This window comes from Phacochoerus africanus, chromosome 1 (assembly GCF_016906955.1).
Source record: "Phacochoerus africanus isolate WHEZ1 chromosome 1, ROS_Pafr_v1, whole genome shotgun sequence".
NCBI lineage: Eukaryota > Metazoa > Chordata > Mammalia > Artiodactyla > Suidae > Phacochoerus > Phacochoerus africanus.
In genome coordinates this window covers 242391098-242404665 of record NC_062544.1, presented here as the reverse complement: position 1 = coordinate 242404665, position 13568 = coordinate 242391098, and the positions used below count along the sequence as shown (strand labels likewise).

Here is a 13568-nt window from a genome sequence, read left to right as displayed (position 1 = left end):
TTGAGAGGCTGAGCACATGGTAGGCATGCATACGATGCCTCCTACAGAGGGCCACTTCTCCAAGGTCGAGAATTGCAACCAACCTGCTTCATACATAAAAATACAAATAGCAACTTAGACAAAATGAGGAGGCAGAGGAACATGTTCCAGAAGAAGGAACAAGATAAACCTTCAGAAGAAGAACTAAGTAATGTTGAGATAGGCAGTCTATGAAGAGTAATGACTGTAACGATGATAAAAGAACTCAGGAGAAGAATGGATGCACAGAGAAAGAAGTTAGAAGTTTTTAACAAAGATTTGAGAATATAAAGAATAACCAGACAGAGATGAAGAATAAATTAAAGATACACTAGAAGGAATCCATAATAGACTAAATGATGGGGCTCCCACAGGACTCATGGCACTTTGGTAGCATATCTGACCCCATAATAGACTAAATGATACAAAAGGACAGATCAGTGAGCTGAAAGAGGAGTAGAAATCACTGCCACTGAACAGAAAAAAGAAAAAATAATTTTTTTTTTGTCTTTTCTTGGGCCACACCCATGGCATATGGAGGTTCCCAGGCTAGGGGTCTAATCGAGCTGTAGCCACCGGCCACAGCAATGCAGGATCTGAGCCACATCTGCAACCTACACCGCAGCTCATGGCAACACCAGATCCTTAACCCACTGAGTGAGGCCACAGAACAAACCTGCAACCTCATGATTCCTAGTCAGAACTCCAGAGAAAATAATTTTTACATGAGTTCCAGTTGTGCCTCAGCAGAAACTAATCTGACTAGTAACCATGAGATGGCGGGTTTGATCCCTGGCCTCGCTCAAGGGGTTAAGAATCCAGTGTTGCTGTGGGTTATGGTGTAGGTTTCATACATAGCTCAGATTGCGAGTTGCTGTGGCGTGGTGTAGGCTAGCAGCTGTAGCTCTGATTGGACCCCTAGCCTGAGAACCTCTGTATGCCATGGGTGTGGCCCTAAAAAGTAATAAATAAATACATAAATAAATAGTACAGTTTAAGAGACTTCTGGGACCACATAAAGCACACTAACATTTGCATTATAGGGGTCCCAGAAAAAAACAGGGACTGAGAACATGGTTGAAAACATAATAGCTGAAAATGTCCCTAACTTGAGAAAGGAAAGAGACATCCAAGTCCAGGAAGCAGAGAGTCCCATATAGGATGAACTCAGAAAAAGGCTATCAGCTGATTTTTCAGCAGAAACTCTGCAGGCCAGAAGGGAATAACACAGTATATTCAAAAGTGGTAAAAGGGAAAAGCCTATAGCCAAGAATACTCTACCCAGCAAGTCTCTCATTCATATTTAATGGAGAAATCAAAAGCTTTACAGATAAGCAGTTGCTTAAAAGAGTTCAGCCCTACTAAAACCAGCTTTATAGCAAATGTTAAAGGACCTCCTCTATGTGCAAAATAAAAGGACAAAACTAAAAACAAGAAAATAATGAATTGAGTTCTCACTCTGGTGCAATAGAATCAGCAGGGTCTCTGCAGTGCCAGGATGCAGGTTTGATCTCCGGCCTGGTGCAGTGGGTTAAATGATCCAACCTTGAAGTTCCCGTCATGGCACAGTGGAAACGAATCTGACTAGGAATCGTGAGGTTGCGGGTTCGATCCCTGGCCTCACTCGGTGGGTTAAGGATCCAGCGTTGCCATGAGCTGTGGTGTAGGTTGCAGATGTGGCTTGGATCTGGCATTGCTGTGGCCGTGGTGTAGGCCAGCAACTACAGCTCAATTAGACCCCTAGCCTGGGAACCTCCATATATTGCCAGCACAGCCCTAAAAAGAGAAAAGACAAAAAAAAAAAGACCCAGCCTTGCCACAACTGGGGTATAGGTGGGTCACAACTGTGGCTCAATTATGATCTCTGGCCAAGGAACTCCATATGCTGCAGAGCAGTCAAAAAAAGAAAATTACAAAATGGAAAAGCTCACTGGTATTGGCAAACAAGGCAAACATAGAGTAAAAGTAGGACATCATCTACACACAAAGTTAGTAGGGAGGTTAAAGGACAGAAGGAATAAAATTATCTGTATCTACAATAAGCAATTAAGGGATACACAAAGCAGTTAGATGTAAAATATCAGACAGTAATCATGAGGAGAGAAGAGTACAAATGCAGGGCTTTTAAAATACATTTGAAATTAAAAGATCAGCACCATAAAGCAAGCATGTGTATATGTAGACTGCTAACCAAAACTTCATGGTAACCACAAACCAAAACTCTATACTGTATCTAACGTAACACTAAAGATATTCATAAAATCACAAGAGAAGGGAGCAAATGAAGGAAAAGAGGGAAAAAAAAAGACCTACAAAAAGAAATGCAAAATAATTAACAAAATGGCAGTAAGAATATATGTATAAATTATTACCTTAAACATAAAAGGACTAAATGCTTCAATCAAAAGACATAGACTGGCTAAATGGATTTAAAAACAAGACCTATATATATGCTGCCTATAGGAGACTCTCTTCAGGTCATACAGACTGCAAGTGAGGGAGTGGAAAAAACATATTCCATGCAAATGGAAATCAAACAAACACAAGAGTAGCAATACTTGTGTCAGACAAAATAGATTTTAACATAAAGACTATTACAAGAGACAGGGACACTACATAATGATCAAGGGATCAGTCCAAGAAGAAGTAACATAATTGTAAGTTCATTTGCACCCAACATAGGAGCATCTCAATATATAAGGCAAATATTAACAGACATAAAAAGAGAAACTGACAGTAACACACTAATAGTGGGAGACTTTAACACCCCACTCACATCCAGACAGAAAATGAACAAGGAAATGCTAGTCTTAAGTGACACATTAGACCAAATGAACTTAATTGATATATAGAGAGCATTCCATCTGAAAGCATTCCTTTCAAGTGCCATGAAACACTTTCCAGGATAGATTACAGGCTAGGCCACAAAACAAGCCTTGGCAAATGTTAAGAAAGCTAATCATATCAAGCATTTTTTTTTCCAACCACAATAAAAGGCTAAAAATAAACTGCAAAAACAAAACAAAACAAAAACACCCTGCAAAAACAAACATGGAGGCTAAACAATATGCTACTAAACACCAATGGATCACTGAAGAAATAAAGGAAAAATGTTAAAATACTAGAGACAAAGGAAAGCAAAAACACAATGATCCAAAAACTGTGGGATACAGCAAAAAGCAGTTCTAAGAGGGAAGTTTATACAAGGTTACTTCAGGAAACAAGAAAAATATCAAACAACCTAACTTTCTACCTAAAGCAACTAGAGAAAGAACAAACAAAATCCAAAGTTACTAGAAAGAAATCATAAGGATCAGAGCAGAAACAAATGAGATACCTAAAAACAACACAACACAATGGACTAGATCAATGAAACTAAATATGGTTCTTTTTTTTTAATGTCCATGCTCATGGCATATGGAAGTTCCCTGGACCAGGGATTGAATCTGAGCCACAGCTGCAGCCTACACTGTAGATACAGCATCACCGGATCCTTTATTTTAACCCACTGTTCTGGGCCTGGGGAATGAACATGCACCTCTTCATCCACCTGTGACCTTCAGTCAGAATCTTGACCCACTGCACCACAATGGGAATGCTTAACTTTGGTTCTTTGAAGAGATTTAAAATTGGTAAACATTCAGACTCATCAAGAAAAAAAAAAAAGAGGGCCCAAGTCAATAATATCAGAAATGAAGAAGGAGCAGCTACAGCTGACACCACAGAAATACCAAGGAACACAAAAGACTGCTATGAACAACTACATTCTAATAAGATGGACAAACCTAGAAAAAATGGACAAATTCTCATAACAGTAATACCTTCCAAGACTGAACAAGGCAGAAATAGAAAAAATGAATAGACCAATCACAAGTACTGAAATTAAAACTGTGATTTTAAAGTGCCCCCAAAATAAAAGTCCAGGACCAGATGGCTTCACAGGTAAATTCTATAAAATATTTAGAGAAGAGTTAACACTTACTCTTCTGCAACTATTTCAAACAAGTGAAGAGGAAGGAACACTCCCAAACTCATTCTGTGAGGCCAGCATCACCCTGATACCAAAACCAACAAAAATATCACAAAAAAAGAAATTATAGGCCAATATTACTGATGAACATAGATGCAAAAATCCTCAATGAAATACTAGCAAATAGAATACAAGAATGCATTAAAAGGACCATACACCATGATCAAGTGGGATTTATCCCAGGGATGCAAGGATTTGTCAATATCCACAAACCAGTCAGCATGAAACATTACATATAATATTGAAAAAGAAAAAAACCATATGGTCTTCTCAATAGATGCAGAAAAACCTTTAGATAAAATTCAATATCAATTTGTGATAAAAACTTTCCAGGGAGGAGTTCCCATCATGGCTAAGCAGTTATTGAATCTGACTAGCATCCATGAGGACACAGGTTTGATCCCTGGCCTCACTCAGTGGGTTGGGGATCCTGTGTTGCTGTAAGCTGTGGTGTAGGTCACAGACGAGGCTCAGATCCTGCATTGCTATGGCTATGGTGTAGGCTGGCATCTGTAGCTCCGATTCCACCCCTAGCCTGGGAACCTCCATATGCTGTGGGTGTGGCCCTACAAAGCGGGGGGGGGGGGGGGGGGAGGACTTTACCGGGAGCGGGCATACAAGGAACCTACTACAATATAATAAAGGTCATATATGAAGGTATTTCTGCTATGATTAGGAACAAGACAAGGATGTCCATGCTCACCACTTTTATTCAACATAGTTTTGTAAGTTCTCGCCACACCAGAGAAGAAAAAGAAATTAAAGGAATCAGAAGGAAAGGAAGAAGTAAAACTGTCACTGTTTGCAGATCATATAATCTTATACATAGAAAACCCTAACAACAACAAAAGAAAAAAAAAAAAACCCTAAAGACGCCACCAGAACACTCATCAGTGTTCAGTAGAGCTCATCAGTGAATTTGGTAAACTTTCAGGACAAATTAATACACAGAAATCTGTTGCGTTTCTACACAATAACAATGAAGTATCTGAAAGAGAAATTATGGGAACAATCCCATTTACCATCACATCAAAAAGAATAAAATAGGAGTTCCTGTTGTGGCTCAGTAGGTTAAGAAACCAACGTACTGCCCTTACTCTCTGTGTGGATGAGGGTTGGATCCCTTGCCTCACTCAGTGCGTTAAGGATCCAGCATTGCTGCAGGATGCAGCATAGGTCACAGATGCAGCTCGAATCTGGTTTATCTGTGGCATAGGCCAGCAGCTGCAGCACCAATTTGATCCTTAACCTGGGAACTTCCATATGCTTCAGGTGTAGCCATAAAAAGAAAAAATAATAACAAAATACCTAGGAATAAGCCTACCCAATGAAGCAAGAGACCTGTACCCTGAAAACTATAAGATGCTGATGAAATAAGTGAAAGATGACATAAACATGTGGAAAGATATACCATGCTCTTGGAATGGAAGAATCAATATTGTCAAAATGACTACACTACCCAAGGAAATCTCCAGATTCAGTGCAATCCCTATCAAATTAGCAATGGCATTTTTCACAGAACTAGATCAAATAATTTTAAAATTTACGTGGATGTACAATAGACTTGAAATAGTCAAAACAATCTTGAGAAAGAACAGAACTGAAGGAATCAGGCTCCCTAACTTCAAACTGTACCATAAAGCTACAATTTTCAAAACAGTACAGTACTGGCACAAAAACAGACACATAGATCAGTGCCATAGGATAGAGAGCCCAGAAGTAAATCCATGCACTTACAATAAGAGGCTAGAATATGCAATGGAGAAGACAGTCTTTTCAATAAGTGATGCTAAGGGAAGTTCCCATTGTGGTGCAGCAGAAATGAAACCAACTAGTATCCATGAGGATATGGGTTCCATCCCTGGCCTTGCTCAGTGGATCAAGGATCTGGCATTGCTGTGAGCTGTGGTGTAGGTCACAGATGCAGCTTGGATCACAAGTGGCTGTGGGTGTGGCCCTAAAAAGTCAAAAAAAAAAAAAAAAACTCCTAGAGGAAAAACATAGAACACTCTTTGACATAAATGGAAGCAATATTTTTTTAGATACATCTTTTAAAGTAAAAAAAAATAAAAGCAAAAATAAACAAATGGGATCTAATTAAACCTAAAAGCTTTTGCACTGCAAAGGAAACCACTGACGAAAAGACAACATACTGAATGGAAGAAAATATTTGCAAATGATATGACTGACAAGGGATTAATATCCACCATTTATAAACTTACCACTGAACATCAAAAACAAATATCCTGATTAAAAACTAAGCAGAAGAACTGAATAGACATTTTTCTAAAAAGGAAATGCAGTTGGCCAACAGGCACATGAAAAGGTGCTCAACATTGTTAATCATCAGGGAGAAGTAAATGAAAACCACAGTGAGATATCATGTCATATCTGTCAGAGTGGCTGCCATCCAGAAGTCTACAAATAACATGTTGGAGAGGATGTGGAGAAAAGGGAACCCTCATACACTCTTCGTGGACATGCAACTTGGTGCAGCCACTAGGGAAAATATGGAGGTTTCTCAAAAACTAAACATGGAGTTCCCATCGTGGTGCAGTGGCAACAAATCCGACTAGGAACCATGAGGTTGTGGGTTCGATCCCTGGCCTTACTCAGTGGGTTAAGGATCCGGCTTTGCTGTGAGCTGAGGTGTAGGTCGCAGATGCGGCTGGGATCTGGCATTGCTGTGGCTCTGGCGTAGGCTGACAGCAACAGCTCTGATTAGACCCCTAGCGTGGGAACTTCCATGTGCTGTGGGCGCAGCCCTGAAAAGACAAAAAACAAACAAACAAAAACTCAACATAGAGCTACCATATGACTTAGCAATTCCACTCCTGGGTATATATCCAAGAAAAACAAAACACTAATTCAGAAAGATAACATGGCAGCCAGCATTCATGGCAGCAGTATTTACAATAGCCAAGATATGGAAGCAACCTAAGTGTCCATCAACACATGAATGGATAAATATGTGGTATATACACTAAAACACTAGAATACTACTCAGACATAAAAAATGAAGTTTTGTCATTTGCAGCAGCATGGATTGACTTAAAGAGCATTATGCTAAATCAAATAAGTCAAAGAAAGACAAATATCATATGATACCCATTATATTTAGAATCTAAAAGAATACAACATACTAGAGAATATAACAAAAAAGAAGCAGACTCACAGATATAGAGAATAAACTAGTAATTGCAGGGAAGAGGGGCAATAGGGGGTGGGGGGCTGTGAGATACAAACTATTGGGTGTAGTACAACTGGGTAATATAGCCAATATTTTGTAATAAGTCTAAATGTAAAGTAACCTTTAAAATTGTGTTAATTTTTTATTTTATTCATTTATTTTTTTGGTCTTTTAAAGGCTGCATCTGCGGCATATGGAGGTTCCCAGACTAGGGGTCTAATTGGAGCTGTAGCTGCAGGCCTATGCCACAGCCACAGCAATGCCAGATCCGAGCCTCGTCTGCAACCTACACCGCAGCTCATGGCAACACCAGATCCTTAACCCACTGAGCGAGGCCAGGGATCAAACCCGCAACCTCATGGTTCCTAGTCGGATTTGTTTCCACTGTACCACCACAGGAATGCCAAAAAATTGTATTAATTTTTTAATTAAAGAATTAGAAGCTTAAAAAAATGCAATATGGGATGTAATCATCTTAAAGCCACAGCCAGTACCTAACTCAGACGAGATAAGTATGAACATGTGGTATTGAGGGGAGGTTTCATGAAGGTGGGGAACTAGTGTTGGGCTTCAGAAGTGCAATGACTAATGGGTATTACATTTGTTCTTCTCTAAACCTTTTAGAAATGCTTCCACAATTGATTCCAACAATGGTCAAGTTATGAGTTATTATAGTTGATTTTTGAACAATATAGGTTTGAACCATGTAGATGCACTTATACGCAGATTTTTCCAATAAATAAGACGGCACTACAGTTCTCCAATCTGTGGTTGGCTGAATCCACAGATGCTGAACCAAGGATGTGAAGTCCAACTATAACTTAGATTTTTAACTGCAAGGAGCTTTGGCACCCCTAACCCCTGCATTGTTCAAGTATCAACTGTTCCCATTTTCTAGAAGGAAAATTAAGGCTGAGAGAGAGAAAGGAAGTTGATGAAAGTCTCCAAGTGTCAGAACCAGGATTTGAACCCACATCTAAAAATCTATGTTCTTAAACAGCCACACCCTGCTTTTTTTCCAAATAAGGTAAACTTTTACAGAGCAGCACGATGTATTTCAGGCACTGAGCTGAGTGTAGCATAGGCAGGTCTAAGTGCCAAGGCTCTGATGTTCAGATCTGACATATTCAGTGATAAATAAATGGTAGCCAATTTTTAAAAATTACCCTAATTGGTATTTCTGCCCTCCTTTTTCTCTCTCTCTCTCCTTCCCCCGTCCCCCTCTCCTGTTCCCTCTCCTTTCCCTCTCCCTCCTCCTTTTCCCGTCCCACTCTCTTCCTCTTTCCCTCCATCCCTCTCTCCCACTTTCCCTGTCTCCCTCTTTCTCCCTCCCTCTACTTCTCCCTGACACATAGACTTACACACGGGTGCACACCATGCTCATCCCCACCACCCTGTGGTTCTGTTGGTTCAAATCCTAGCTCTGCCACTTGGAAGCAGTGCAGCTTTGGATGAGTCGTTTTATTTCATGGCACCTCAGATTCCTCACTGGTAAAATGATGACCAAGCTGCTTCTCTCTCAGTAAGGATTAATAAGAGCCCGACACAAAATCTTGCTTGTACCATATTAATATATTTGTTTTAAGAAGTTATTATTCATGATATCCCTTGAGAAAACCAGAGATGCCCGTCTGAGGGATTCTAATAAACCTCAGTGCACTTCCCTGGCAGTGTATGGTACAGGATTTCCTGTCATATCCTGCTTATTCCTCAGTCCTGTCTCATGAAGTGAAGGGTCAACCCACTGAAAAGCTGTGGGGAAAAAGCTGGGCTGACATGGGGTTTCAGTTTAGCTTTTATCAGATGTACAATAATTCTTAACCCCATGTTATTAGAAACTTGAGAATCCAAGTTGGATGCTGTAGTATTTCCCTCTTTTCTGAATAGAAGTTTCTTGCTGGGGAAGATGTCCCTGCCTGTTGTTCAGGGTCCTGAGATAAAGGATAGCTAGAAAAGTAGCCTCTAATTTTACACAGAAGTGTTATATGTGTTCTTTTCCTTTGCTTTAGAAAATTATTCCTAGTAAACATTTAATTTCAAAATAATATTTTAATAGATTATTAACCCTTAGTTTATTTAGGCCACATCTTTGAAACCCAGAAAGGAATTCTAGGCTTCTAAGACACTTTTTTGAGTCATATTTCCTTTTTGGTAAAGCTACTGGCACTGCTTTAGTTCATATTCTTGTTTAGAAATTCAGAAATAATTAAAATGCGATCCTCTTTGAGGTTGGGAATTAGGAAATCGTCATGGCACTTATAATTCATATCAGTATTTTAATGTATAATTACAGAGGAGTCAGACTAGAAGTGTGTAATAAGGGTAATTAGTACCTTGCTTTCGTTAATTGATTAAAACTGTGATGTTTGGTCCTAACATAATGGGAACTCTGTCCTCTGTGAAGGTCAGCCTGTTTGTTTATATGTACAAGGTAAGGAAACTGTAGTAAAGAATGTACTGAAGCCTCCAGGAGAGTCTTATAGAATTATATGATTTATAGATTTACTATGAATTATAGAAATATAAGTACCTTACTCCTACATTATGAACGTGAAAGTGGTTTGAGACATAGGTCTTTTTCACCCACTTTGAATTACCAGATAAAAAATTGTCCTTCTTTTCCTTACTTACATGCTCAGAATGTTTATTTCCTTAGGAAGGCTAATGACAGCAACTTAGCAAACTTCAGCTGGCCTCATGTGACCCATCAGAAGTTTCAAAATAAAAGTCCTTGGTGGGCTTATCATGACACCTTGTTGCATTTACCTAGCACTTGGGTTTCTGAGTGAAAGTGCTCCTTTATTAAATAACCGGTTGTGTGTTGTTATTATTAGGCAAGATCTTCATTGAGATGCTGACACCTGACCCAAGGTGGGGATGTTGGGTGTCCTGTTTTATTACATTAAGACTGTTGGAGTTCCCACTGGGGCACAGTGGGTTAAAAACCTGACGTATTATCCTTGAGGATGCAGGTTCGATCCCTGGCCTCACTCAGTGGGTTAAGCATCTGATCTGGCATTGCCACAAGCTGTGGTGTAGGTCACGTATGTGGCTTGAATATGGCTTTGCTGTGGCTGTGGTGTAGTCCAGCAGCTGCAGCTCCAATTTGACCCCTGGCCTGAGAACTTCCATATGCCGTTGGTACAGCCCTTAAAAAGGGAAGAAGAAAAAAAAAAAAAAAAAAGACTGGAGGCCTAAGTCCTAGAGCTGAAAAAAAATAGTTTCTGTTTAGTTTCACTCATATGCTGTGTCCTCTTTTCATCTCATTTTACTGCCACCTTTGGAATTAGTCTTTTTATCCCATGTCAAAGAGTAACTATTTCATTTCTGCACAGGCCTTAGGCATCAGTGTGAAGAGGGAGGGTTTTGGTGCAAACCTGGCTTCACCATATCTGTGCTAGCCTTATTTATAAAATGTGGGTTATAACTATACTTTCTTAAAAGGTTGTTCTGGTCATTAATTCTGACAGTTGTCACAGTGGCCCCGAAAGCATTTAGCACACTGCTTGACATGCACTAAGTCTCAGTAAATATTAACTGTTATCTGTAGAGGCAAGTCCTAGATTTACTATTTTATTTGAAAATTTCCTGTATATATATTCTGGACCCAGGAGATGAAGTCTTTTGTTACCCAGTTTTTGAATACCTATATAATATTCACTTGCATGCATGGTCTCTTCCCTTGAAGTATAAAAAACAAATAATAAATGTAAAAAAAGAGATTACCAGAGCTACTAGGGCCCTCAGCTGCCTGGGTTTTTCAAGACCTCCCATAGTAGTCATTTGGCACTTAAGCGTAACTCAGTCCAGTATATCTGATTATTGTACTGTCCATGCTAAGTTAGAACCATGTATGTGGTACTCTGTCCTTATTCCTTTTCCCCTGCTGCCTCCCCACCCTTGACCCCAGCCAGCAAGGGCACAGAAGGTACGGAATGGAACTCATCAAGTCTGTGATTTCTGCACCACTGTACTGGAGTTCTAGGGAATGCAACTAGTACCTTTTACCCTTCCAAAAGAGCCTATTTCAAAAAAATAGAATAGAGATTATACAATTTAAACTGTGTGCTCAGGAAGTTCCCATTGTGGCTCAGCAGTAACGAGCCTGACGAGTATCCATGAGGATGCAGGTTCAATCACTGGCCTTGCTCAGTGGGTTGGGGGTCCGGCCTTGCCATAAGCTGTGGTGTTGGTCACAGACGCAGCTTGGATTCCTTATTGCTGTGGCTGTGATGCAAGCCGGCAGCTGTAGCTCCGATTCGACCCCTAGCCAGGGATTTTCCATATGCCACACCTGTGGCCCTAAAAAGCAAAAAAATAAACTGCCTAGTGGTCTAAGAATTTGTTAGTAGAAAACACAAATGTATACATCTTTGCTAAAGGGAATGAGTGAAATATAAATAAGCTAAATTCTTTCCCTCCAACCTTTCCTTTGGAAGGATTGATTTCCAGATTCAAAGTTTTTTTCTAAATGGTTCTCTTTCTCCTGTCACAGCCTGCAGTGTACATCAGAATAAAGAACCGGGCCCAGGATGAGTATCTGACAGTCACTGGAAATGTAGCTGACACAAGAGCAACATCTGTGTGCATTTCTCCCTACAGTGGGAAGAATACTCAGATCTGGCACTACTGTCGAGGACTCTTTAAATCCAAGGTAACCAAGCCCACTGATACTATACCTGGCTTTTTTGTTTTTGGTTTCTTTTGGAAACCAGAATCATGCAAATGAAGTAGCATGAGAAAATAATGCAACTTCCTGTAAAAGTCTGTTGTGTGATTAGAAGGACATTGACGTATATACTACAGAAGCATTTAAGTAAAATGGACTTGGAAACTAGACTTTGTACATCAGAAAATAGTAAAAAGTAAGATTAACATACACTATGGATATCCCCAAGTGGTTTTTTTAAACCAGTGATAAAAGTCACTGTACTCAGTTGGACACTGCTCTTGTGAGATGTTCCTTCCACTCTGCAGCCCAGATAAATTGAGCTGTCTTTGTCATTCCAAACATGTTGAAGCCTTCTGATCTTGAAAATACACAATGAAGATAGAGGAAAACTGCTGTTTTTGGAAGAGGCTTGGAGAATAAAATTTAGGTTTGTTTTTCTACAACCCTCCCATTATGTTTGATGCCGTGGAGAATAGGATACTAGATTTATTGTATCACCAGTGGATTATCAATTTTCTTCTCATGCTTCCACAACAATGAAAAGCATTTAAATGTAATTATTGTCTGGGTATCGAGACCATCACCCCATGTTTTTTGTAAGAAAAACAGGCTCAACAGTACACACTTAAGCTAACAGGGACTCAGTATTTAATTCCAATTTAACAAACTTGTATTTGACCATCTGTTGTCAGATCCAGACATCCTTTTAAAAACAAGTACCTCTAGTTCAGTAGGTTTATTTCCATACCATCTCCTGCTCTTAGCCATAAAGATATAGAAAGTTGACTGAGATTGTAATTATGCTACACAGTTTTCTTCTTAGATAAGACAGTCATGTCTGTGACTTGTTCACATGAAGGGAAAGGGATCCAGTCTAATCAGTTTTAGTAAACACAGCACTGCCAATTTATTTCTTGACCATTTCAGGCCAGTGACACTTGTCTTGATGTGATTGGCGGTCGGGACACACCTGGAGCTAAAGTTGCGCTGTGGACCGAACATGGGCAGTTAAGGCAGAAGTGGAGACTGAACAGAAATGGAACCATCAGCTCCTACCTCAGTGACCAACTTGTCCTTGATGTTAAAGGTGGGCCTGGGATGAAACCCAGTGTTTTGTGTCCTTGGATATTCATTTTAAATTCCAAACCTCCTCTCCCTTCTGGGTAAAAGAAGTCCTTATGTATAAGGGAAGTATTAAGTCATTTTTAATTATTGAATAAAGTTGAGATATGCCAATTTAAAAAACAAAAACAATTAGCTCTATATGGATAAAGCAGAAAAAGCCTAAGGACTTAGCCAAGGAGGTTTCTGTTTCATCAGTGCTGTAAAATTTTCATTTGCTGTATGATCTTGGAGAACAATTATAAATCTGAAGCATCATCAACCATAAAATGTCATCTGTTTCTTAAGAAACACCTCTTAAGTTTCTGTTGGGAATTGCTATAGTCCTTAAAAGCCCTCAGTTTAAATTTTTGGTAGGCATCATTTCACCTTGTTTTTGAATTCAACAAGGTCAGGTCCAGTATTATTCAGCGCTGTGGCTTTCACTGGGTTAGTTATAGCCACTCTTGGTGTAGAAACAAAAACCCAGTGCCTGACTTTGAACCAGAATGCTCTCAGAGCTCTTTGTTCTTCAAGAATCCTGTTGTCAGGGAACA

General features: G+C 39.6%; 1 protein-coding gene across 2 annotated transcripts in view; it reads left to right on the top strand.

Annotated features, from left to right (window-relative positions):
- Positions 1–13568, top strand: part of CRYBG3 (crystallin beta-gamma domain containing 3) — a 123116-nt gene that overhangs the window by 107109 nt on the left and 2439 nt on the right. Inside the window, exons 20-21 of one of the 2 annotated variants that reach the window (XM_047794113.1) lie at positions 11734–11892; positions 12838–12997. In XM_047794113.1, the coding sequence (XP_047650069.1) occupies positions 11734–11892; positions 12838–12997 (319 nt within the window). The other variant, XM_047794122.1, reaches the window with a different exon arrangement.